This window comes from Cydia strobilella, chromosome 4 (assembly GCF_947568885.1).
Source record: "Cydia strobilella chromosome 4, ilCydStro3.1, whole genome shotgun sequence".
Classification (NCBI taxonomy): domain Eukaryota; kingdom Metazoa; phylum Arthropoda; class Insecta; order Lepidoptera; family Tortricidae; genus Cydia; species Cydia strobilella.
In genome coordinates this window covers 15614743-15642436 of record NC_086044.1, presented here as the reverse complement: position 1 = coordinate 15642436, position 27694 = coordinate 15614743, and the positions used below count along the sequence as shown (strand labels likewise).

The 27694-nt window shown below is 39.1% G+C and overlaps 3 protein-coding genes and 1 long non-coding RNA gene across 6 annotated transcripts in view; 2 read left to right on the top strand and 2 right to left on the bottom strand.

Moving 5' to 3' along the window:
* On the top strand, positions 1–11836 carry LOC134741167 (NADH dehydrogenase (ubiquinone) complex I, assembly factor 6). 3 transcript variants are annotated; one of them, XM_063673939.1, is made up of 5 exons: positions 1–20; positions 10238–10475; positions 10627–10859; positions 11153–11315; positions 11588–11836. In XM_063673939.1, exons 2-5 carry the CDS (start codon positions 10275–10277, stop codon positions 11765–11767), a joined length of 777 nt encoding a protein of 258 aa, XP_063530009.1. In that variant the 5' UTR covers positions 1–20; positions 10238–10274; the 3' UTR covers positions 11768–11836. The 3 variants fall into 3 exon arrangements, with proteins under 3 accessions (XP_063530009.1, XP_063530008.1, XP_063530007.1); XM_063673938.1 differs by lacking the exon at positions 1–20 and adding an exon at positions 9884–10152 and having other exon boundaries at positions 10234–10475; XM_063673937.1 differs by lacking the exon at positions 1–20 and adding an exon at positions 9885–10152.
* A 1598-nt stretch (positions 11837–13434) lies between these two features.
* Positions 13435–27694, top strand: part of LOC134740667 (uncharacterized) — a 34548-nt gene continuing 20288 nt past the window's right edge. The window contains exon 1 of the long non-coding RNA XR_010127828.1: positions 13435–13507. This is a non-coding gene — a long non-coding RNA (uncharacterized LOC134740667). The remainder of the gene's footprint in view (positions 13508–27694) is intronic.
* Positions 15809–20352, bottom strand: LOC134740665 (uncharacterized). The gene is made up of 2 exons (XM_063673215.1): positions 19338–20352; positions 15809–15950 (listed from the first exon to the last, which is right to left on the bottom strand). Exons 1-2 carry the CDS (start codon positions 20201–20203, stop codon positions 15941–15943), a joined length of 876 nt encoding a protein of 291 aa, XP_063529285.1. The 5' UTR covers positions 20204–20352; the 3' UTR covers positions 15809–15940.
* LOC134740664 (platelet-activating factor acetylhydrolase IB subunit beta homolog) lies at positions 24402–27122 on the bottom strand. The gene is made up of 4 exons (XM_063673214.1): positions 26883–27122; positions 26500–26706; positions 26135–26257; positions 24402–25897 (listed from the first exon to the last, which is right to left on the bottom strand). The coding sequence occupies exons 1-4, from the start codon at positions 26946–26948 to the stop codon at positions 25616–25618; spliced, it is 678 nt and encodes a 225-aa protein (XP_063529284.1). The 5' UTR covers positions 26949–27122; the 3' UTR covers positions 24402–25615.

Genomic DNA, 27694 nt, shown 5'->3' with positions numbered 1-27694 from the left:
CGAAATGTCGGTAAATAAAGGTAACAAAATAAATTCGCGATACTCTTTAATGGTGACAAACAGTTTGGTGCAACCAACCCTTAGTCTGTGGCTTTTACGCTCCGTGTGCTGAGGGCCTTAACTAACGCGACACAGTTGTTGTGATCTTGTTGGGGTCACCTCAGAAAATAGTGCTCACCTACGTTATTTTGAAGAGAATCCATGAATGGGAAGTCTGTTACTGATTGACCGAAGCGTTAGCGTAGGTCTCCGTTTTGAGTTTTTGACTGGCAAACTGCTTTCGAATGTCCGGATGTTCTCCTCTACCCTCTACAGGTCGCAATTCTTAACCGTTTCTCGTTAAATTTTGGGAGTAGTTTAAGCAGTTAAATAGTTTTTCTGTCGTTTCGTTTTTTGGGAAATGTTTAAAATTGTAATATTGGCATAAAGTATTTAAGTGCCATTAGCATCTATGCCACTTAATCACTGGAGTGTCGAACGGTCGACTCCCGACCGATTTCAAAAATCCGCGAGTGCCAAGCTGTCGACTCCCGACCGATTTAAAAAGTTCGCAAGTGCTATGGCGTCGGGAGTCGACGGATTGGTCACAATTGGTCATTGCATATTTTGGCGGGAAATTCAACGTTTGCGCGCGCAGCTAAGCTGCGTAAACTTTATCAATAGCTTATGGAAAACACAAGAAACATTTCTAGCAATAAAAACAAGTGTCTCTAATATAAATATTCGTAGAAACACATTGATTTATAAACCGTCTGGACACAGGGCAATCATCAAATATTTGGTGCTCAATAAAACATGATTTTAAGTGTTTATCTATTTAAAGAAGTGTATGCGGATTTAATATAATATGCCTGGGTAAGTAATAAACAGTTTACAATAGTTTTACCGTCCATTTGTTATGTTTTTACATATTACTTTGGTATTTTACTTCTAAGAATCGGGCCATGAACGAGTTTGGTTCTGAGGATTTGGGCGTTTATTTAGGTATATATAATACTAATAACCTAAAGTAAAACTAAAATCGCTGAGTTAACTATTTGGCAACGATAGTCTAAAATATTTTAATTGAAAACTCAACAATATTTCATTTAAAAGTGCCATACTCCACATACCGACACTCAAGATTCAAGGTCGCGAGTGTGGCCATTTTGTTCAGTTTTAAAAGAAGATAGAAAAGTATGGATAATACTTCTGTTTAGTGTTTATTTTTTTTATCTCGTTTGATTTGGTTAAAGTTTTTTTTTACGCTAAAGGGATTTGGCTTGTACTAACATGCATTTATGTTTATTTGCTTTGCTTTGATTCTAATGAAGTGCACGCACGCGAGGAGGAAGAAGCAGAAGTAGAGGTGTGCGTACTCGTGGTGGTAGAGGGGGCAGCACATGCTGCATATTGCTGCATATTGTTCAAAGCCAATAACCAAATACCTCATAGAGAATTCCGATGCCACTTGATCAGAGAACTAATAGATTGCCACACCCCACGTCTTCCGATCCATGCACCACCTGCCAGCTCTGCCAGTACAAAGGTGTACAGCGTGCGACAACACCACCTGGCTGAATACCCGTTCATACCGCATAGTAAAGGACGCCACCGACTAGTGTGTGTTGTATGCAAAAAAAAGCGCACAACTATGTACTGTGTGGGCTGCAACAAACCTGTTTGTTTCTCCCCTTGCTTTGTAAATATGCACTTATATTTTGTAAGTATCTACTTACACACACTAAAATAAAGTATTTAGCTTATATACATTATTTTAGTGTAAGTATCATTTATGCATATATTACTAGATTTTGCCCGTGACTTCGTCTGCGTGGACTTAGTAACCACAGCTAGAGTAAGAATAGCGCCTGGGTATAGTCTAATGGCAATCATTCAATTTGAGCGTATGCTTAATCGTTTAAACGAATTATCAGGCAATTCATTAATTATCTCAATTACACCCCGCTTTTCACCCTCTTCCTCTTATGGGACGATTTCGGAATAAAAACTATCCTGTGTTTATCCTACGTTTCTTTGTATAATTTGAATCCCTATTAGATAATCCCTATTAGATGTAAAAGTTTTGCATGCGTTTGGTTACTTTAATTTAAAGCACTAGCAGATACAAACGTAAAAGCAGAAAAAAGCGGCTGCCACAGCTCTTCGTTTGAAAAATCTAAACCTATGGACATCTTTCAGCTCATCGCACAAGAAGATCTATAAAAATACGATCTCAAAACTGCCCATGCTGGAAGCGCCTATCGACAAAATACCAAAAACTATGATCTTCTGGAGAGATTACGCCATATCGTTAACAGAAGATCCGAAAGAAGGACTAAACCAAATAAACCTAAGAATATTTACAGATGGCTCAAAAACAAATGAAGGGACAGGATGTGGTGTCTTCTCAGAGGACCTGAACATACACATCATAAAATCCCTTGGTGAACACAATACGGTATTCCAAGCTGAATGTGTAGGAATAATAGAAGCTTGCAATGCTATTACAAGACGACAAGTGAAACACGAAACCATACTAATACTGTCAGACAGTAAATCGGTACTACAAGCGCTATGCAGCGACAAACTTACTTCAGAGCTTATACTTGAATGTCATCGGAGTCTCACTGAAGTGAGCAAAGAAGGCAACAAAGTAACAGTACAATGGATAAAGGGGCATAGTGGATCAAGAGGAAACGATGCAGCGGATGAACTGGCCAGGAAAGGTTCAGAAACACATAAGGACCCGAGCCAATCATGCCCCTACCAATATCCTACATACACAACCAGCTAGAACAACATCACAGACAACTGCACAACAAGTACTAGAATGAAATGAAGACATGCAGGCAAACCAAAGAAATTCTACCGAAACTGAACCACAAGCTTACTAAATATTACTGAAAACACCAAGAATTCAACTACGTAAAAAAGTAGGATTAATAACAGGACATAACACACTAAACAAACACCTACATAATATGGGTAAAACTGACAGCCCCATTTGCAGAGCGTGCATAGCAGAAGAAGAAACAACAAAACATATTCTCCTAGACTGTAAAAAGGTAGAAGTATATAGGAGCAAATACCTAGGGAATCCATGCACACTAAAGGAGGCAACTAGCAACCTGAAGACTTTGCTCGGCTTCGTGGAGGAGCTGGGGTGGTTAGAGTAGCGCTACCTCGTTTCACGCAAAATAGGCACATTGGATGTCGAGTTGCGGAAAATGCCCAGCAATACTAACTAACTAACTAAAACGTAAAAGTTTCAGTTTGGCTATATTTGTTTTTAATCTAGCTAACCACTGGTTTTTTTTATTAAGCTGGGCTAAAATTTGTACAATTTACCTCTTATTAGTAGTTCACATTCAACATAAAAAAAATATCAGAAGTCGTATCCATACTAATGTAGCCCTGGTAAAAAAGTGTTAGTAATAATTTTTTCGATTTTTGTCACAGTGTTATGCAGTTTTCTAATAAAAAAAGGCATTGTATTTATAAATTTTTCTAATGTTATTTAATGTAGTTGTAAAACCTACAAATTGTAATTTGAACAACTTTAGGAACTTGGTATTATGAAACAATGTACGAAGGTCATCTTTCTACTTTAGCTTTCAAGTGCCATATTAATCGACTCATTTTTTTTGAAATCGGAAGTTTTGTTACTAAAGTCGGTGAAAATACATATTTTATGAGGCATTCTGCAAAATAAATATATAATTTGAAACGCTTGATTAATAAATGATAACAAAACAAGATTTGAAAGATTACTCAGTTTTTGACTGATGTTTTACGTGACAGATTTCAGATCCAACTTTGACATGCTTGTAATGAATAAAAGATTTATGCAAAGGTATAATTTTATTACCTTTCCTTGTATATACATGTGTAATACTGTCAATAAAATTATTTTTCTTTGAAATAGTGCTTTTATTTTGTATTTCTAGACTCTTCTATATAAAAATCCGGAAAACTTTTGCTCGGCCTAGGTTAAATGAGGACTAGCGAATTGCACATATATCGAAAATATATGTTTGTCAACGTAATTAATAGCCTATCTCATTCTTATTATAGCGCCATGCGTTTTATGTGTAACCTTCATACAAAAATAAACAATAATCGTCAAATTTGTAACACCCGCCAATTTCTTATTGACCACCCGTCAGACTACGTCAGACCCTCTGACACTTAAGCATTTTCGCGCAAAATGGCGCCGCCACTTGACAGCTTATTGATGTAACAGTGCTGCCACCCGAAGGGTTAAGACCATTGTGAGTACCCTGTGACTCAAGTGATGTATTTTTTGTTTTTACATTTTTTAAGCTTATCAATCTTAACGCAAGGTCTACAGCTCACAGAGCCATAGTATAATAAATAACTATACTCTGGCAAGCCAACTTTGTCAGTACCTACCTACAAAAAGACGCGAAATTCTAAACTTGTAAAGAAAAATTAGAAAATCGATGCTTTGCGCCTAAATTTTACAAATTTGCCACCTTTTTCTACTAAAAAAGCTGGCTAAGCTGGCTTGCTGGTACATGGATTTATAAAGCATAGATTCCTAGTACGTACATCGCTAGTGAAGCCATTTCAAGTGCGACGTCACGTCACACTCGTGTCATCGTATTCGAACGGCCCTCGCAGTACTAAAGGTCAAATCGGTTTTTGTACACCTCCCGTTTAAAAATCATAAACACAGGAAAGATTATTGTTTGTGCAGTGAATGGGTGTCACAACGCATCAAATCATAAAAACATACCGCCTGATATTACATTTCACGCGTTGGTATCGAGTTTAATGTGATATTTTTACGTAATCGTAAATACATAAATCCTCAGAATAATGACTAAAGCATAGAAGTCGGGCAAAAATAAAAGCTTGGTACAAGGTATCGTATTCACAACACGCTATTACTTTTTGTCTAAGACAACAATCCGCAAGTTTTTTCGTTTTTTTTTCAGTATTATCATAAGATGAACTGAGGAAAATGTCAAATGGTTCTATGTGGTCCTATAATATAATCCAGCCAAATAAAATATATGTTCGTTATTTCACAGGTAGGTGTCAACTGTAACAACTTGACATAGTCGTATTATTTTAGTTGAAATATTTCGGGAATTTCAGCGGTCATCTTGGTTTATTTTAATTATATTGTTGCTGTTCCTGAAAGATTGTTGGAAAACGTGCTGAGTTTTTATTTGTAATGGTTTGAAGTTCCCTTTGTGATAATGTCTTGTGTGATCGAGGGCTGTAAATCGCATACAGGAAGAAAAGAAAATACGCACGAACCGATAACCTTTAATCGGTGAGTTTTGTTCAATTATGAAGAAATTAATTTATAGGACCTGACCCTAAACATTGAAATCGATATGTTGTTTATGTAATTATTACTTGCATTCAAGTCTATATAGATTTTTGCATATATTTTCGAACTTTTCTGCTAAGTATGAAAGGTTATATTTTTGGCATAGTGATGTATCGACCTCAGATCAATAACCTATCGACATTTACAGCTTTCTTATAGTTTGGCCCAGGACTGTCTCATTTTAATTGATGAGTACAGTCAAGGGCATAAATATATATACATTCCCAAAGTCTCAAAAATATGTGTACGCTCAGACAATAAAATCGTGTTCACATATTTTTGAGCCATTTGTCTGGATCGATATTTTTGCCTTCGACTGTACCTATAGTGTTCTTTGTTCTTACTTACTGACAGATTGTGTTTGCCAGACTCTAGTATAATACTAAAAACCGGTCGTGCGGGTCGGACGCGCGCACCAAGGGTTCCGTACTTTTTAGTATTTGTTGTTATAGCGGCAACAGAAATACATCATCTGTGAAAATTTCAAGTGTCTAGCTATGACGGTTCATGAGATACGGCCTGGTGACAGACAGACGGACAGCGAAGTATTAGTAATAGGGTTCCGTTTTTACCCTTTGGGTACGAAACCCTAATAAAAAAGACATTAATGATCATTGATGAATGTTCCTTTTATTAATATTGTGTAAACCAACAATATTAATAAAAGGAACATTCATCAATAATATCTCACAAAACTCAACTTTTTATTTCAGATTTCCAAAGGACGAGGAATAGAGGATATTACTGCAATGTTCTGCCACCAGAGTGCAGCACTAGCTTTTTTAGTGCACCGTAGAGTAACTTATTCATACTGTACCTAGCTTCGGCTCATCGTCCTGTTTACCGGGACCCCAAATAAGTAAATAAAACTGTAATACCTAGGTTCTCTTCTTCCTCGCGTTGTCCCGGCATTTTGCCACGGCTCATAGGAGCCTGGGGTCCGCTTGGCAACTAATCCCAAGATTTGGCGTAGGCACTAGTTTTTACGAAAGCGACTGCCATCTGACCTTCCAACCCAGAGGGGAAACTAGGCCTTGTTGGGATTAGTCCGGTTTCCTCATGATGTTTTCCTTCACCGAAAAGCGACTGGTAAATATCAAACGATATTTCGTACATAAGTTCCGAAAAACTCATTGGTACGAGCCAGGGTTTGAACCTGCGACCTTCGGATTGCAAGTCGCACGCTCTTACCGCTAGGCCACCAGCACTGTAATACCTTTTTTTTTTTTGTTAGGAGGGAAAAATGCATTACGCATACCACCCGGGTGCGGGGGGTGACCTGAGTGGTTATGTGGGACTCCCGTCTAGGCTAATGAGGCCCACGGTGTACCCACTAAAAAACCCCCCATATGCCGCCTCGCCGCCCTATTGGTGGGGTTACAGGAACGCTTGCGCTTGTCATCTGCGACCCCACCGGCGGCAGCCGCCCACGAGCGCGGCTCCTTCGCGGATGCCCGAAGGCCCTTCACGCTAGGCGCGCCAGATGGTAAGACGCGCCTTCCTCCTCGGCTTCCATTCTGTATTGTAGCGGACCCCCCCGAGCCCGCCACAATGAAGCCACGGGCGCCAGGAATTTCCCCGGCGCCCGGCGACAGATCAGGTCTATGGTTCTGCCGCAAAACCACAACTCGGCTGCAGAGGACAGGGAGAACGGCACAACGTAACACCGACACTCCTCTTCCTCTGCAGCCCCACCAACGCCGCTACAGCGGAACGGCCCCGCCAAGTTCGCAGGGGATAGGGAGAGTGGCGCATCGAAATACCATCACTCCTCTTCCCCTGCGATTCCACCTCGGCCGCCGAAGATAGGGAGAACGGCTTACCGCAATACCGACACTCCTCTTCCTCGACGGTCCACCTTCGGCGCATCACAAGCGGGCTTAACCAGCCCACTTGGAGCGTCCTCCTCGGGCCAGCCCGCGACCCAAACAGGCCGGCCCTGGTTGCCTCTTCGTTTCACCGTGGGTGACCAAGCCACGGTTACTAAGCCCCTCCACCACGACAAGGTGAGCAACCCGCGGGGGGAGCACTGTAATACCTTTTTTTTTTTTTTTTTGTTAGGAGGGAAAAATGCATTACGCATACCACCCGGGTGCGGGGGGTGACCCCAGTGGTTATGTGGGACTCCCGTCTAGGCTAATGAGGCCCACGGTGTACCCACTAAAAAACCCCCCATATGCCGCCTCGCCGCCCTATTGGTGGGGTTACAGGAACGCTTGCGCTTGTCATCTGCGACCCCACCGGCGGCAGCCGCCCACGAGCGCGGCTCCTTCGCGGATGCCCGAAGGCCCTTCACGCTAGGCGCGCCAGATGGTAAGACGCGCCTTCCTCCTCGGCTTCCATTCTGTATTGTAGCGGACCCCCCCGAGCCCGCCACAAGGAAGCCACGGGCGCCAGGAATTTCCCCGGCGCCCGGCGACAGATCAGGTCTATGGTTCTGCCGCAAAACCACAACTCGGCTGCAGAGGACAGGGAGAACGGCACAACGTAACACCGACACTCCTCTTCCTCTGCAGCCCCACCAACGCCGCTACAGCGGAACGGCCCCGCCAAGTTCGCAGGGGATAGGGAGAGTGGCGCATCGAAATACCATCACTCCTCTTCCCCTGCGATCCCACCTCGGCCGCCGAAGATAGGGAGAACGGCTTACCGCAATACCGACACTCCTCTTCCTCGACGGTCCACCTTCGGCGCATCACAAGCGGGCTTAACCAGCCCACTTGGAGCGTCCTCCTCGGGCCAGCCCGCGACCCAAACTGGCCGGCCCTGGTTGCCTCTTCGCTTCACCGTGGGTGACCAAGCCACGGTTACTAAGCCCCTCCACCACGACAAGGTGAGCAACCCGCGGGGGGGGGGGGCACTGTAATACCTAGGTTAAGATGTACTAACTCTAATATTATAAGTCTGTATATAACTAACAATCTACGGGCAATCTGGCCTGAAATAAAGAATTTTATTATTATTATTTAACAGGTTTTTGACAAGTTTTCAGGGGACCTACCGGAAAACTCGAATCCGAAATTTCGTTATCTAGCTGCCTCTTTATCGCTCGAATACGCAAGAGTGACAGAGATGTTAGATAACGAAAGTTCGATTTTCTTGTTTCGCGATAGAGCCTCAGATTGTGATAGTGGCGCCACCTACGCCGAGTTTCACGTAATATTCCCTATTATTAAATTAAAAAAAAAATATTACACGAACGTTTTTTTTTTTTCATTTCCTATTTGGTACATACATGACTAGAAACTATACTTAGTCTTTTAGCATTAGAAAAAACGGAAAACCATTTCCACGTGTCTTTTTATTGGCAAGTTTTTTTTTATAAATATAGCAATATTTTACTTATGAAAGCAAAGGTATGTAAATGATCGTATATTATATTTGTTGTGACTTATTTTCAAAGTGTTTTTCGATAAAACGACACGTTAAGATCGCTCACCTTCTTTCCAATGATAAAAAAACGAGAGGTTTAGTTAGACGGTTCTGAGTGGTAGACTGCAAATGAGATAAAAGCTATATTAGGTACATGCATTAATCCTCATATCAGGCGGCTCTTTGATTCCAAGGATTGCATAATTTTTATACTTTTTAATGATTTTTAGAATATGAAAATTATAAAAAGTATAAAAGTTATGCAATCCTTGTATTCAACGCATTTCATTTCATTTCAACGAGCCGCCTGCTACAGATTTCTTGAAATTGCCGCGTTTTTTCAGGTTCAACTTTCATTAGCCAGACTATTATCAATTTGCCAATTTCGTGATTATTCTTTTACACTGCACATAAACTTATGCATAATTTATCGATATAAAAAGTCGACACAGTTACATCCCTAGCAAATTATCAAACTTATGACACCGTACGTAAATGAGAAATAACAAGCATATATGCATCTCTTTTCGGCACATTATCTAATTCGTAAGGAAGTAAAGTACGGGTATACATATTTGCGAAGCATTTTTGCCCGACTTCTATACTATAGTCATTATTCTGAGCATAAATCCAAATTCTCGTCAGCCGCCATTTCTTATAAATGTTGCCAGTGTAGTGAATATTTTTTTCTCCAAATGGGACATAAACTTACATTCTAAAATGAATACGCTTAATTGAAGTGCCTTGTATAATTATAGAAAATTATATTTTAACATTTTTTATTATTTTATTTTAAAAATTAATGTTTTTTAATCAAATAAAATTAATTATTTATTTAGTTTTTTTCTTATTTTTATTTTGTGTAATGTTCGTTTTAGATTTAAATTTCGGAAAATTTCAGTTAAATGCCAATACGAAAAAAAGTTTCACTTGCATCGTGTTTTCCTAAAGGAACACAATGATTTTTATTATTTTATGCACATTTGTTAAATAAAAAAATAGTAAAAACGTATCAGCTTATTTATTGAAACCATATTTCACAAAGTACAGAAATGCAATAATCTTCTACTAACAAGATTTGTTTGACCAACTATACTTTCAAATCGATTACGTATTCTTGCAATTATTTGACTACTGGCAGCACACAATTGAAATGTCAAAAGTCAATCAATACTTTTTAATTTTGACATTTATCTTCAAAACATAACCTAAAAACATTAATAAAATTATTAAAAACAAATAAATTTTATGGTAGGGAAAGTTGGAACCTGAAAAGAAGCAACATCAGAAAACACAATGTTTTTAACAAGGAAAAATATGAGTAAATTATTGACACAAACTTTGAAGACGGTGCAATATGCTAAAATACGAACGCTAACTACAACTCCTACTTCCAATGTAGATTCTGTTAATTATTGTGCAAATATAGTAAAGTAAATAACTTTTTTTAATTTAATTTCTTTGTGATCTCTCAGATAAACAACATATTCTGGTACTTCTGTCTTCTTTCACAGATAGATCGCATGATTATGAAAATTTTCTGGCGACACTACTTATGACAAAAGCTCTCCGTTCACCGGCGCTTGTGGTCAGAGCATTCAATGTAGAAATTGCCAGGGTCCAAGACCAAGCTACAGATCCACAAATTGCAATGATGCGGATGCAATTTTGGCAAGACACTTTGAAGGACATTTATAAGAAGGATCAAAGTCTAAGTCAGGTTCCAGCTAACCCTGTTGCTCAAGAGTTATTTAAGGTAAGTTAATTTTCCTTAATAGTATTGATATGTATTTTCATTCCAAAGATCTTCTTTGAATTTCTCTTTTATTAAGGGTTCTCTTTCCGTTTTGTCAACATTAAATCATTTAGATCAAACAAATCAGTAAATTTATACCTTTATGTTGTAGGTCTGTAGTGTCTACAAAATACCAAAGAGACATTTGCAAAAACTCGTTGACTCCAGACAGAGATTAATGAAAGCAAAATATTTTGGTAGCCTAGCTGATTTAGAGAAATACACCGATGACAGTGTATCAGCGATATATTATACAATACTCTGGTTGGCGGGCGTTCAGAACTTGCATGCTGATCATGCAGCATCCCATTTAGGTAAAGCCCAAGGACTGGCCAATATGCTAAGGTATGTGTTACAGTGTAGAGATTGGTTTTACAGTGATAGATTCACTCCCTAAGATGTTGGTATGCATAAAATAGAATGAATGTTCTATTTAGATACATGGACTCGTAATTACTTTGTTTTTGCTGGATTATTATATTAGTGTTTGCCTAAAAATGATACTTAGGTATTTGTATAGTGGAAATTATACTTACCTATAATATTTTTGATATATGTACCTCCACAAAGAAGAAGTAGCTATAAATAGTTACAATATGATGATTATTTATAGATTGTGGTTAATTGATTGATTACAGATCTATACCTATGTCTAGTCATTATAAAATGGTATATGTACCCATGGATTTGTTAATGAAGCATAATGTTTCTCAAGAAGATGTGCTGAGATGTCGGGATAGTGAGAACATGAGAAATTGTACTTATGAAGTTGCAATCTCAGCAAATAATCATCTTAAAAAGGTATGAAATATCAAAGATTTTTGATTTCATTTAAATGTTTTTTATTTATTTAAGAGACTTAACCTTTCGTATGCTTAGCAGCAGATCTGCTCCAGATAGATATTCAACTTAAACATGAAGTCACGGTTGGAGTCACGATTGCTATTTATATGGCAATTTTTTGACATGTGCATACGAAAGGTTAGGTGTCTGCATGTTTTGCTAACCCCACCATCACCAATTTCGTTTTGTCCCAACTAGTGTTATTAATTTGGTTGTTTTTTTTTTTTCAGGCCAGAAAAATAGATGTGCCAAAATTAGCTAATCAAATATTTCTACCAGCTGCAGCAATAAACAATTACCTAAAAAAGCTCCAGAAGTGCAATTTTAACGTGTTTGACAGTTCACTAGTTCATAGAAGTGCTACTTTACCTCTCATTTACTATTTTATGAGACTCTTAAACAAGTACTGACTGAGTTATATGTAATAGGTATCATAGTAGTGTTAAATTATTAATAAAGTGACTTTTATAGAAAATCCTGGTATTATGGTATTTAAAATCTCCAAACATATTTTTTTGTGGTAAACATAAGCCCTTCATTTTTAGTGTTCCGTGCAAAACTTTGTTTTGACAAACGGAACACTTATGGGATCACTTCGGTCTTGCAAATCAGTTAAATGCGTTTTTCTCAGAGACCGTTTGACATAGATACCTAAAATTTGAAACAGTTATAGCAATTACCACCACTAATATTGTAAATAGGGAAGGGGAATAAGGGGAGAACGGAGCATAACACCTTTCCGACCCAACTGTCAACCTCACCTGCACGCGCCGGATGGCGGCGGCGCGGCGTATACCGTGTCGTGGTGTTCCCTGCTGGACAACAGACGACGCTCTGGCGACCGAGTAAATGGCGGGATAACCATTAAACCTAGCTCGGGAAACTGACTAGAAGAGGCATTCAGCGGCCTTGGGAGAAGAAATACTTCCTAAATGTTTGATAGGAGAAGAAACTCTTGAGTACAAACTAAGCGTGGCGGCGCGCTTTGAAGCAGCAGCCCTGCTAGTCGTCTAGGGTACTATAGGCTAATAACCTGTATACTTGAAACCACTCTTTTTTACTGAAACTCAAAGAAGAAAACGGACCGATACAAACAAAACAACCTTTGGCACGAAAATTAGGACACTGATTGGCTGTTGGAATGTTCGTACTATGAAAGAAGGAAGTGGCGTTGGATCGGACACGTACTCCGTAGTAGGCCGGATAGCCATCTGGCCAAGCAGGGTCTCCGCTGGAATTCGGCTGGCAGTAGACGGTCGGGGAGGCCGTGTACTACATGGAGGCGATCAGTTGAGAAAGAGGCTGGCTCAACTGGATTCGACTGGAAAGAGCTGGAAGTAGCCGCTCAAGATCGTGACAAATGGAGGATTTTTCTGCGAGCCCTATGTCCCTAATGAGGGATAACAGGAATACATCATCATCATCATCAATATTGTAAATAAGTCAAAACCGTTTATTTCTTATTATTTATAGTTGCGGGATTTATAGTTGGTTAAACCAAATTGTCAGTAAATAAGAACAAAAAACCGGCCAAGTGCGAGTCGGACTCGCGCACCGAGGGTTCCGTACTTTTTAGTATTTGTTATTATAGCGGCAACAGAAATACATCATCTGTGAAAATTTCAACTGTCTAGCTATCACGGTTCATGAGATGCATCTGAAGTAATCTGAACGGGTAGAACTCTAAAAAACCAAATATATTCCACCAGCTTCGATGATTTATTTATAGCTTGACAAATTCGTACGTGATACTCCCATGGTCCGCGAGCGACGGGGACGGGGACGAAAGACAACGGGGGCGGTATGAATTGTGATTGTGCGGGCGGCGGGGCCGTCAGGACTAGTCAAGAGTCAGGCCCCGCCGCCCTAGGTAAATCCCTACTAATGTAATGTTATAAATGCGAACTCTGTTAGCTCTTCGCGCTTAAACCGCTGAATCGATTGAGATGAAATTTAAACCCCTTACAACCCCTCTGGTGTCGTGGGTGTCCATGGGAGACGGTATAATCGCTAAACCATCATGCGATTCGTATTTTAGGGTTCTGTAGCCAAATGGCAAAAAACGGAACCCTTATGGATTCATGTTTTTTTTTTCATCAAACCCATACGTGTGGGATATCTATGGATATGTCTTCAAAAATGATATTGAGGTTTCTAATATCGTTTTTTTCTAAACTGAATAGTTTGCGCGAGAGACACTTCCAAAGTGGTAAAATGTGTGCCCCCCCCCTTTAACTTCTAAAATAAGAGAATGATAAAACTAAAAAAAATATATGATGTACATAACCATGCAAACTTGGAAAAGTGGTTTGCACGAGATCTAGTAATGTAGTTTTTTTTAATACGTCATAAATCGTAAACCGCAATAATTTACCTTTCACTCACGTTTCACATAAAAATACATTGTTTAACTTGTGTAATGTACGGAACCCTCAGTGCGCGAGTCCGACTCGCACTTGGCCGGTTTTTTTATGATATAGAATAGAATACAAATAATTTATTCGTTAGCACACACAAATAGAAAATCATACAAAACAGAGAAACATAAAAAAGAAAAAGTGCCACGAAATGGATATGGGAGGGAAACGAGCAGACGAATCGCTTGATAGTAAGCGATTACCGCCGCCCGTAGTCACCCGCAACACCAGAGGGTTTGTAAGTGCAGCACACACAAATAGAAAATCATACAAAACAGAGAAACATAAAAAAGAAAAAGTGCCACGAAATGGATATGGGAGGAAAACGAGCAGACAAATCGCTTGATGGTAAGCGATTACCGCCGCCCGTAGTCACCCGCAACACCAGAGGGGTTGTAAGTGCGTTGCCGGTATTTAAGGTGGGAGTATAGGCACGCTCTTCTTTTTTTTTCGTCTGCTCGTTTGCCCCCTATATAGCATAAAAAAATGGTAAGCAGGATAGTTTTGAGGCCCAGGAAAGGGCATAGAATGCCACGCAGACACATTCACGGGCAGACGCAAGTGACTCAAGTGAGTAATGTTAGGGTTCTACTATAACTAGGTACTGGGTTCTAACACTGAACTGTGCTACTATTATTCCCTGGCTGATCGTACAGAATAACAACGAGAAATAGTTAATCCATCCAATAATTAAATATTGGGGATCCAAACCTTTCTCCCCTCCGCCATAATGATTCCATCAATGGCTTCCGCTTTGTTGTAATACGTACCTATTAATTGTTGTAATATTTAGTCAGATGCACTACTAAATTTATTTATCTGCTAACGAAATTGCAAAAAAATTAAGAACCTTTTCGATACCTACCTCATTTGGGCTCCTCTACACGATGGCCAACGATGGCCCAGCGTAGGCCAGTCCAAGGGCAAGGGACGAAAGCTATGCGGTGGAATGAGATAGCATTATCACTTGCTCCCTCTAACGCATAAATGCGTCCCTTGGACTGGCCTACGCTGGGCCATCGTGTAGAGGTTAGGGTTAGAGCGGTAGTACTATTAGTTATTCTGTGTTAGAGCCATAGATTAGTATAATATGTTCTTACTGTTTAGTGACATCATGGCATTAAAAATAGATCGCGTAGTTCAGCAGCGGAATCATGGTACTATAGTATGTCAAGGGACTGTCTCATTTCAAACATTGACAGAGAGAATCATACTATCTATGTTAAGACTAGTACTAGCTCCCAAAAGAAAAGGATGGGTATAGTTTTCTTTGTTCCTATTTACTGACAAGATTTGCTTGACCAACTATATTATAGGTAGTTATTCTTATTCTGTTATGCGTCACTTTCGCACTTACGCATTTGTTAGAACGTGACAGGCATAGTGACAAATGATAAAGAGCCGACCATCTTAAGCTCGCTCCAGACTACGCGGCGCGAAGCCTCGAACGCGAGTGTGGAGCCGATTTCGCTGATTAGCGAACTAGACTCCACACTCGCGTTCGCGCCGCGATTCGCGCATGAGTGTGGAGGGACCTTTAGCCCTACAGTTGTTCGGAACTGTCAAATTTTTGTTTTAACTGACAGGCCGATATCGTCCGGCGGACTGATAGTCAGTGGGCCCCTTAAGTTTAGCGCTTGTGACAGTAGTCCGGTACTTATCGCCTATCGGACGCGGTGCGTCATCCTATCATAGACCTAGCATTACATAGATGCGGCCTACCGCGTCTGTCCGTAAGGGATAGACATAGATGACGTCATAAACGTGGGGATACCATAAAAACTACCCCAATATTTGATATCACGTTGGGGCGATTACCCTGGAGGCAAAATTTTACGGTATTAAAATTGTTGAATAAAATGTCAATGGGCCGTTCTTTTTAGGCGTATGAACAATGAAATACCTCCTATAATTCGCGCAGGTGGTACAAAACTAAACATGTTTAGTAAATAAAACGTAAAATAAAATGTATTATGAGTTTTAATTTTATGAAATCACAATCACATTATTCACACCAATTAATGTTGATATGTATGTACTTAGCAATGAAACAAGTGCGTACGATGGAAGCTCGTTTATTACTGGCTCGCAGGCCAGGATACAGCGGACGCGCGGACTGAGGCGCGGTGACGACACATGCATACATGTCATCTCCTCCCGATTTAATTAAGGGAACCTGAGATCAAGAAATACTATTATATATAACATTATAACAACTTATTTTAACCTTATAATTAATTGCCTTAGACCTAGGTCGCAATTGATAACGACGTTGGGGATTAGGTGACAAGTTATCGGTCGAAGGGATACTGTGATCTTCGTTACTGGTTTCTGGTGAATCGTTATTACGTATTAACTGTCGCTCAGTCCCCATGTCCTCCCCTATTGCTTCGGCATCCTCCCACCTCTCCTCATGAACGGGTTCATTTACTAAGTCCGAGCTAATAGTAGCCGGATTATTCACGACATCAGTGTTTAGATCCGTTGACTGGTCTTGTGAGACTGCAGGTGAGGTGATAGAATCCGGTATCACATCTGAAAAGGTAGCAGTGGTTGTTGCTGCTGAATCTAAGTTGCGACCCACATCATTATAGCTATTGTTATTGTTCGTATATCGCAATATTTGGTCAACGTGGCGTCTACAATTTATTTTTTGGTTTATTACGTCATACGTGAACGAGGTACATTCTACGACCGATAATGTTAATTATTTTACCTCTTGCCCAATATGGTTTGCGATTTTCAAAACATTTAACCCAAACGTCATCGTTGACGTTAAATGAACGCACTTTTTTACCGGGCTGAACCGGCTGCGAGGAATGCACCGTGTCAGCCGTTTTGCCTCGCGGTGGTACTATAAGGTCTAATCTCGAACGCAACTCACGACCAAACATTAACTTGGCTGGGGTTTCTTTTGTTGTGCAGTGCACCGTAGTACGATATTCGAACAAATAACTCTGTAATTTAGAATTTAATTGACTTATACATTGTGATTCTTGTTCTATAATTGATTTAATCATTTTTTTACAATTTCGAACTGCACATTCAGCGAAACCGTTGCTAATTGGGTGATATATAGGTGAAGTTACATAATTAACACCCATCATTTTACAAAACTGATTAAATTCTTGGGATGCAATTTTAGTATCATTATCTGACACAATCGTTTCAGGCAGGCCAAACCTCGTAAACAACAATGATAACTCTTTAATTAAATGTTTCGTAGTAGTACCGCAAGTCATGTCTATACATTCTACCCATTTGCTAAAAGCGTCAACCACAGTCAAATACGTTCTTTGAGCTACAAACATGTAGTCAATGTGAATGCGGTGCCATGGCCCCGGCGGCTGGCTCCAGCTGGCAGGTGGCGCGCGAGCGGGCGCGGCGCGCAGCGCGCTGCACACTGTGCACGCGCCGATCAGCTGTTCGATATCGCGATCTATACCGGGCCACCACATGCGTGATCGAGCGTTGCTTTTAGTTTTAACTATGCCTAAATGTGTTTTATGTAGCTCCTGCAATAATTTGTATCTTAATATTTTTGGAATTATAACCCGATGTCCTCTCATTACACAACCTTTTTCTAATTCTAAATCGTTCCTGCAACGGAAATAAGGTTCAATTTTAGAACAGTGTATTTTGCGCGGCCAACCTTGCTGGATATATTTTATTACCGTAGCTAACGTGTTATCCGACGCCGTAGCATTCTGAATGTCTTTATAGGTTAAGGGTGCTAAATTATCTAATTGCAACGCGTTAACGTTCAGTACACTACACTGGTTTACGAGTTTTTTTTCCGCCGCGTTATCTGACAACGACGTCGGGCATGCGCGCGAAAAATAATCAGCAACTGTATTATCCTTACCTGCAGTGTATTGAATAACGTAATTATACGCGGATAAAAATATAGCGTATCTTATTAACCGGGAAGCCGTTATTACCGATATACCGTTCTTTTTCCCGAATATCGCTAACAAAGGTTTGTGATCGGTTTTTAGGACAAACGGTTCCGCGCGGCCATATAAATATTGGTGGAATTTTTTAATTCCGAATACCAACGCGGTCGCTTCTTTATGCAGCTGACTGTAGTTTCGCTCACTGACTGAGCGAGCGGGAACCATAGGCAAGCGGCCGCTCAACGCCATCAGCGCCAATTTGGGACAAAACAGCGCCAAGACCCTCGGGGCCAGCATCTACGCTGAGAAGGAGACGCGCGCCGGGGTCAAAGTGTGCCAGGACGCGCTCGGACGCCAGCTCCCCCTTCATCCGTTCGAAGGCGGCTTCGTGTCGCGGCGTCCACTCCCACCTCGCGCCCGCGCGTAATAATTCGTGGAGTGGACACAATATACTTGATGCATTTTCTACAAAATTGCGATAGTAATTTACTAGCCCTAGGAAACTCTTAAGTTCCTTTATATTAGTAGGCCGTGGTGCGTTTACTATAGCGTCTACCTTTTTAGGACACTTGTGCATTCCATTTTTGTCGATAATATGGCCTAAATAATTAACGCTCTTTTGGAAAAAAGCACATTTATTTTTTTGTAATAGTCGCATCCCGGCGTCTTGAAACCTTTCGAAAACTAACTTTAACCGGCCTAAATGTTCGGATTTTGTAGCCCCCGTAACACAAACATCGTCTAGGAAAACTGCTACACCCTCGATACCCGCTAGCAAGTTCTCGATAGCTCGCTGGAACACCGCCGGCGCGTTCGCGAGACCAAACACGAGGCGCGTGTACATAAATAAACCTTTAGTGGTATTTATTGTGGTGAGCTTTTGGGCTTCGTCCGAAAGAACAAACTGGTTATAGGCCTGACTGCAGTCTAACTTCGAATAATATTCACCCCCACTTAGTTTAGCAAAAATATCCTCTATCCGAGGTAAAGGATATTTGTCTATATAAATATCATTATTCACAGTGAGGGAATAATCCCCGCATATTCGTATGTTGCCGTTTTGTTTTAAAACCGGCACAATTGGCGTTGCGTAATCGGAGTAGTTAACGGGGACAAGAATACCTACTCGCGTAAGTCTCGATAATTCATTTTCTACCTGCAATTTTAACGCAAACGGCAATGGTCTCGGCTTATAAAATTTAGGTTTAACGCCTTCCTTTAATTGCAAATTCACCTTGAACTTATTAAAACACCCCAGTTCGTCTCGAAATAATGGTTCAAAATTTGATAACAATGTTTTTACTTCGGGATCAAAACATTCGTTTACAGCCATTTTATTATTACCTACTGCAAAATATATATCAAATTTAACCATAAATTCACGACCCAAGAGTGGATTTGCACCGTTCTCCACCACATAAAATGATAATTGCCTTGTCACGTTACGATAGGTAACGTCGGCCGCAAATCTACCCGCGGGAGTGATTTTATGACCGTTATAGAAACACATTCTAACATTGACCTTTTCTAACGGAATTCGGATGAAATGTTTTTCATATAGTTCATAACTAATTACATTTGAACCTGACCCCGAATCTAGTTCCATGTTTAATTTTACGCCATTATTAAGAACGACAGGAATAAATATGGGATCATAATTGACGCACCTCAAATTGAACAGCTGGCATTCCTCGCACTCACTGCTGCCGTCTCCAGACTCCTGGGCATCCGACGACTGTCCGATACCGATATTATTTACACGACTGGATGTGCACACTTTCTTAAGATGGCCTTTTTCGTTACACTTTTGACACCGGTAATTTTTATACCTACACCTATCCGCCGCGTGATTACGAAGACCACAAATATTACAACGGGAAGAAGAGTCCGCGCTGTCTGCCGCGCGGCTGCCGTGCCTGCCGCGGCTCCCGTGACCTCCGCGGCCGCTGCTGCCGCTCTTTGTCGTGCTCGTCCGGAACACTGGCTCCTCCTTGAGCACCGCAGGGGTGGCCTTGGCCTGTCGAGCACAAGACGCCTGCTGAGCTAGCTCCAACGCCTTAGCGAACGTTAACTTCTCCACATCCTGCTCGCAGAGTCGGTCTCGTTCTGGACCCGCATTGAATCCCAGAACAAAACGGTCGCGAAGCATCATTTCCAGAGCGGTTCCGAACTCGCAGTGAACTGCCAGTCCACGAAGTCGAGCCGCCCAGTCTTCGATCTTTTCGCCGTCTGCCTTTACCGCATTGTAGAATTTCGCTTTATCCGTGAAGGTTGACCTCTTTGGTACAAAGTGTCCGTTGAGTAAATTGAGCAGGTCATCGTACTTCACCGTTTCCATGTCCTTTGGGTGCGCGAGGTTTGTAAGTAGCCGATATGCGTCATCGGAAAGATGCGTTAATAAAACCGCTTTCTTCTTCCCCTCGTCCGTAATCGTATTTAACCCTAAAAACTGCTTCAATCGACTAACAAATATTTGCCAGTCCTGCGTATTAGGATTAAAGTTAGAAATACTCCCTTTAAAATAACCGGACATTATTATTTATTACACTGCGCGCGGGTATACACTATGCACCAGCCTCGTTAGCCACTGATATGTATGTACTTAGCAATGAAACAAGTGCGTACGATGGAAGCTCGTTTAATTACTGGCTCGCAGGCCAGGATACAGCGGACGCGCGGACTGAGGCGCGGTGACGACACATGCATACATGTCAAATGTACACCACATTTAATCTTCACAACATTTGTTTATTTTATTGTTTGGAATTAGAAATACGAAAAAACTTCGAGGTCAAGATTACCCATAAAATTATGATATTTTCATCTGGTATCCCTAACATGATTGTTATGCAGCTAAATTAAGAAGAAGATTAAAAACGATGACGAATGTAGAATCAAACGATTTCAATAAAAAATATCACAATTATTTACGCAAATTAACAAAACATTATTTGTAAAATTATCCGCCCAAATTACGTAGGTAGGTAGGAGTCTAAGGTCAGCCATTTTTAAACTTCTTCTTAATTTAGCTGCATAACAATCATGTTAGGGATACCAGATGAAAATATCATAATTTTATGGGTAATTTTGACCTCAAAGTTTTTTTTGTACTTCTAATTCCAAAAAATAAATAAACAAATGTTGTGAAGATTAAATGTGGTGTACATTAATTGGTATGATTGCGATTTGTGATTTCTTTAAATTAAAACCCATAATACATTTTATTTTACGTTTTATTTAGTAAACATGTTTAGTTTTGTACCACCTTCGCGAATTATAGGAGGTATTTCATTGTTTATACGCCTAAAAAGAACGGCCCATTGACATTTTATTTAACAATTTTTTAATACCGTCAAACAAGCTAACTTTGCCTCCAGGGTAATCGCCCCAACGTGATATCAAATATTGGGGTAATTTTTACCAATACGGTATCCCCACGTTTATGACGTCATCTATGTCTATCCCTTACGGGCGCACGCGTATAGCTGGTCTATGTAATGCTAGGTCTATGTCTATATAAAGCTCACTCCAGACTACGCGGCGCGAAGCCGCGAACGCGAGTGTGGAGTCAATTTCGCTGATTAGCGAACTAGATTCCAGACTCGCGTTCGCGGTTTCGCGCTCAGAATAATGACTAAAGCAAAGAAGCCGGGCAAAAATAAAAGCTTGGTAAAAGATATCGTATTCACAACACGTTATTACTTTTTGTCTATGAGTGAGTGAGACAACAATCCGCAAGTTCTTTCGTTTTTTTCAGTATTGTCATAAGATGAACTGAGGGAAATGTCAAATGGTCCTATGTGGTTCTATAATATAATCCAGCCAAATAAAATATAAGTTCGTTATTTCACAGGTAGGTGTCAACTGTAACAACTTGACATAGTCGTATTATTTTAGTTGAAATATTTCGGGATGTTTCAGCGGTCATCTTGGTTTATTTTAATTATATTCTTGTTATTCCTGAAAGATTGTTGGAAAACGTGTTGAGTTTTTATTTGTAATGGTTTGAAGTTCCCTTTGTGATAATGTCTTTTGTGATCGAGGGCTGTAAATCGCATACAGGAAGAAAAGAAAATACGCACGAACCGATAACCTTTAATCGGTGAGTTTTGTTCAATTTTGAAGAAATTAATTTATAGGACCTGACCCTAAACATAGAAATCGATATATTGTTTATGTAATTATTACTTGCATTCAAGTCTATATAGATTTTTGCATACATTTTCGAACTTTTCTGCTAAGTATGAAAGGTTATATTTTTGGCATAGTGATGTATCGACCTCAGATCAATAACCTATCGACATTTACAGCTTTCTTATAGTTTGGCCCAGGACTGTCTCATTTTAATTGATGAGTACAGTCAAGGACATAAATATATATACATTCCCAAAGTCTCAAAAATATGTGTACGCTCAGACAATAAAATCGTGTTCACATATTTTTAAGCCATTTGTCTGGATCGATATTTTTGCCTTCGACTGTACCTATAGTTTTCTTTGTTCTTACTTACTGATAGATTGTGTTTGCCAGACTATAGTTTAATACTAAAAACCGGTCAAGTGCGGGTCGGACGCGCGCACCAAGGGGACCGTACTTTTTAGTATTTGTTGTTATAGCGGCAACAGAAATACATCATCTATGAAAATTTCAACTGTCTAGCTATCACGGTTCATGATTCATGAGATACAGCCTGGTGACAGACAGACGGACAGCGAAGTATTGGTAATAGGGTCCCGTCTTTACCCTTTGGGTACGGAACCCTAATAAAAGAGACATTAATGATCATTGATGAATGTTCGTTTTATTAATATTGTTGGTCACAAAACTAAACTTTTTATTTGAGATTTCCAAAGGACGAGGAATAGGGGATATTACTGCAATGTTCTGCCACCAGAGTGCAGCACTAGCTTTTTTAGTGCACCGTATCGTAACTTATTCATACTGTACCTTTAACAGGTTTTTGACAAGTTTTCAGGGGACCTACCGGAAAACTCGAATCCGAAATTTCGTTATCTAGCTGCCTCTTTATCGCTCGAATACGCAAGAGTGACAGAGATGTTAGATAACGAAAGTTCGATTTTCTTGTTTCGCGATAGACCCTCAGATTGTGATAGTGGCGCCACCTACGCCGAGTTTCGCGTAATATTCCTTATTATTAAATAAAAAATATATATTACACGAACGTTTTTTTTTTTCATTTCCTATTTGGTACAGTCAGCTGCAGAGAAAAGGTACCCCACGTCCATACTAATTTACAGAACTTTGTATGCAGGGGGGTGCCTTTTCTCTGCAGCTGACTGTACATGACTAGAAACTATACTTAGTCTTTTAGCATTAGAAAAAACGGTAAACCATTTCCACGTGTCTTTTTATTGACAAGTTTTTTTATAAATATAGCAATATTTTACTTATGAAAGCAAAAGTATGTAAATGATCGTATATTATATTTGTTGTGACTTATTTTCAAAGTGTTTTTCGATAAAACGTCACGTTAAGATCGCTCGCCTTCTTTCTAATGATAAAAAAACGAGAGGTATAGTTAGACGGTTCTGAGTGGTAGACTGCAAATGAGATAAAAGCTATATTAGGTACATGCATTAATCCTCATATCAGGCGGCTCTTTGATTCCAAGGATTGCATAATTTTTATACTTTTTAATGATTTTTAGAATATGAAAATTATAAAAAGTATAAAAGTTATGCAATCCTTGTATTCCACGCATATCATTTCATTTCAACGAGCCGCCTGCTACAGATTTCTTGAAATTGCCGCGTTTTTTCAGGTTCAACTTTCATTAGCCAGACTATTATCAATTTGCCAATTTCGTGATTATTCTTTTACACGGCACATAAACTTATGCATAATTTATCGATATAAAAAGTCGACACAGTCACATCTCTAGCAAATTATCAAATTTATGACACCGTACGTAAATGAGAAATAACAAGCATATATGCATCTCTTTTCGGCACATTATCTAATTCGTAAGGAAGTAAAGTACGGGTATACATATTTGCGAAGCATTTTTGCCCGACTTCTATGCTTTAGTCATTATTCTGAGGTTTCGCGTTGTGATTCGCGCATGTGTGTGGAGGGCCCTTAATGTCCAAGGGTTAAATTGTCCCAAGTTGTCAATCGCCAATTTCTACTGCCGCGGTCACACTAACGGGATACGCGTTAAATGGAAGTTTTTCATTTCATACGGCCACCGGCCACACTGGGCTTATCCCGATAAAAAAAAGATAATAAACTGCGTTTCCCGTTACTGCTGGCCACCAGCCTGGCGCAACTTGCTGGCCCCGGCAAAGGCAAAGATGTGACACGCAACATTATGAAGATTATCACTAAAGAGTATAATATATTATGAGTCTTTGTATCCAATTGCGTTATCCCTTATGCCTAGCATGAAAGACTTAAGTTAAATACCCAAAGCTCGACACAGCGCAATTAGGCCGCGTTTTCACCTAGTGTTCTAAACAGTTGAGTTCTGAGCAATCGTTCGTTTGTTCGGTTAATGGAAACACTTGCTTAAATAGTGGAAAGAGCAAACATTTGCTCAAAACAAAATGATTGCCCAGAACACTTAAGTCAAAACGCGGCTTTAGGTGGCATGTGGTGACAAAACTATCAATTATTGTTAATGAAATGACATTATTCTTCATCTTTGTAGAAGATCTCTGCACTTTTTGTAGTCATTTTGGTGATTTAATTAAGTAAAATAAAACAAAGTGGACATTTTCATAGGAAAATTTTATAGAAATAATTGCGCTTAAGCTTCTTTCATCATGCAAATAAATACAACAATTCAGAGATTCAAGCAACATGTTTGGCAACCCGAGTACCTAAAAGTACCTTATAAAATATGTAGCTACAAATCAAATAACACTAGCGATAAGTTACCTACTATAATTAAAGGTGTTATTCACAACTTCAAATTCATCAATAAAAATATTGCATAGGTAATTCATACGTATATGTTGACTTATTATCTATTTCAACATGCATCTATATGAAACTTACAACTGATGTAAAAAATACTTACAGGTATGTTGGAGATATTATGTTTCAAATTTAGTATATAATATCAGTCAACACTTTGTTTATTTGATATATCTGTTTTTATGAGTGATGGTAATATAACTTTGGTAGAGAAAGGGTCGTTAGTCTTTGGCGTAATCAATTCCATGGAGATAATTATAAACATAACATGACCTAATCAAGGAATCACACTATCTATTGCCAAAACATCTACAATTTCTCAAGTTTAAGACCTAGGATAAATTATTATCCTACTCAAACAATAACATAATCTGCTGCCAACAATATAATTAACATGGTGATTTCATTAAATGAATAAATCTGCTAAGGCAAATATTAGCAAACAAATATAAGTACTAAACCCTGTAAAGTACTTACAAGCCACTTATTAGCCTAAATACGCATGACAACCTTGTACATGACAACCTAAGCTTCATAGTCTATCAAAGGTAAGCTTACAATGGCCAGTGGTGGATATATTCATGTAAGGAACAGCTTCATATAGAGATTAATTTGCTTAACAAATTGCAGCATTTATGTGTAATTTTACAGTAATTATTTCAATGAATATTATCACAAAAGTATATTCATACAGGTGTTTCTTATTAACATCCACCATTGTACTTATAATTAATAGAAAATTTATTCGTTTATTAAAAATCATGGAATGTCATGACATTAACTTTAGTATTTTAAATAAAAAATAGTTGCTATACAAACACAGCCAATTAGGAAATTATAAAGCTTATCTAACTGGAATGTAAAAAGTTATAAAAGCTAATAATTTTGTCCCTAGACACTAGTATAAACAAAAAGCTAACTCGTAAGTACTACCGCTTAATCACAGTGAACTCATCCACTGCAAAGCTACCAATATTTATACATACATGTTAAAATGACACGTTAGTTACTCAGAGGGTGTCAAGTCCTTTTCAGGCTCTCCTTCAAACAATATTTGTTGAAGCAAGTCATGTATGGGCTCAAAAGCCTTGCGGCAAGCAGCATTGGTAGGGATGAGATAGTCGTGCATGTCATGGTGGCTTATGGTGCCATCATTTTGAATTAATCCTTTATCTATAGCTACCATTTCTACTCTATTCATGTTAGTGACTTTTTCCCGTAAAAGTGCATTGATCTTTGCATTCCTTTCTCTCAACTTGTTGGGATGCTGCCCCCGTGGTAGTAAGCTCTGGAATGACAATAATACAATCTTAACTAATTTGAAATTATAGTATCTGTTTGTTTGATTACACAAAACATCCCAATGGATTGAAGTGTATCTGCAAGGGTCCCTAAAAATAAGATACCCCCTTTACAAAGTACAGTCTTTTATATTATGATTAAGACAACAAAAGGGGAAAGGTGTTCTTTATTTTGTAAACAATGTTTTGCTGGAAACATAAAAATATTGAATATCAATACTTACAGGTAAAACTATATAAGCACTTGGGTGTTTTTCCTTAATTGATCTGATGATTTCAAAGATGCCTTCACACACTTCTTCAGGTGTATTATCTACATTGTTAGTGCCCACATGCACTACAATCACCTGTAAAAGCAATACATACTACATACAGCAATAAGACGATCTGTTGCTACCTTTATTTACAATGTAAATCTGATGTTGAATTTGTTTTCTTTTGTGGTGCAATAAAGTATACTCACACAATAGACATTTAAAACATTGGTATAGATAATTATTTTCACTTATTAAAATAAATAATGAACATATTACGTTTTTGGAATGCTGAGCAGCCCAAAGTATAACAAACAATGTATCAGTGGACATACCTTAGGGTCCACATGGTCCAGTTCTCCATTTTTTATACGCCACAATACATTCTGAGTCTGATCATTGTGGATGCTAAAATTAAGGCAGTGAAGAGGAGCAAACCATTGATTCCATACTTCAGTATGTTCCAATGCTTGTAATATGGAGTCTCCTATGAAAATAACATCGCCATCTTTGCCCTTTGCATCAGACAAGAATCGGTTATGCTGAAAAATTCACAAAATAACGAACTACATACATTTAAATAAACTTATGTTAGGAATTTGTAGAAGTACCAGTTTTATAAACAGTTATGAGAAGTTAGCAGGTGCGATGTCGCAAAGAAGGAGAATTACATATTAGACTGTACACTTCATTATAGTTTTAGAAACTTAAGACTTACGATGCTATTCCACCTTCCATCGCCGTCGGTGTCTTGTTGAGGAGCAGGTATAGAACAAGTATTCATTTCCGTGCAGCAAACTAATTGCACCACTCGTAAAAAATTGGAAGAAATCTATTTAACATAAATCTTTCTAAATTCTACAATCTAGAACCTAAGTCTATCGATATTATGTAGGCGAATTAAAAATTAGCGAGCCGAAGCCGAAAACGACAACGAAAAAATGGCGTCCACAGATAATGTACCGCGAATTTACCAATCAACAAGCAGTCATGCGAGTAAATAACTTTAATATAGTTTGTCAAATTGACTGTCTCATTTCGAACATAGACAGAGACAATCATACTATCTTTGTCTTACACTAGTAATAGCACCCAAAAGAAAAGGATGAGTATAGTTTTTTTTTGTTCTTATTTACTGTCAATTTGGTTTGACCAACTATAAAAGAAGCAATCATTTTTCATTTTGTTTCTGAAATGACTAAAATATTATAATTATAATAATTTTTCAGTCCTAGAACCACAAAATATTTGTTTGTGCTATTTTGGTTTGATTTGCATAGAGTAACTAGTACAAATCTACAAAATATTTATTTGTTTTTGAACATATCCACGGTGCATGTCACCATCTGCTGTCACTGTCACTATCTACTGTCAGTTTGAGGTTTCAGATTTTTTTTTTCACTATTTTCAGATCCAGATGATCCAGATATTATAGTATCTATGGATCAGTCAGTCCATCCATCGAGTCCGGTTAATGTACGACCCAATAATGTACAGCCCAATAATTGGCGACCACTTTTTTGGACGCGT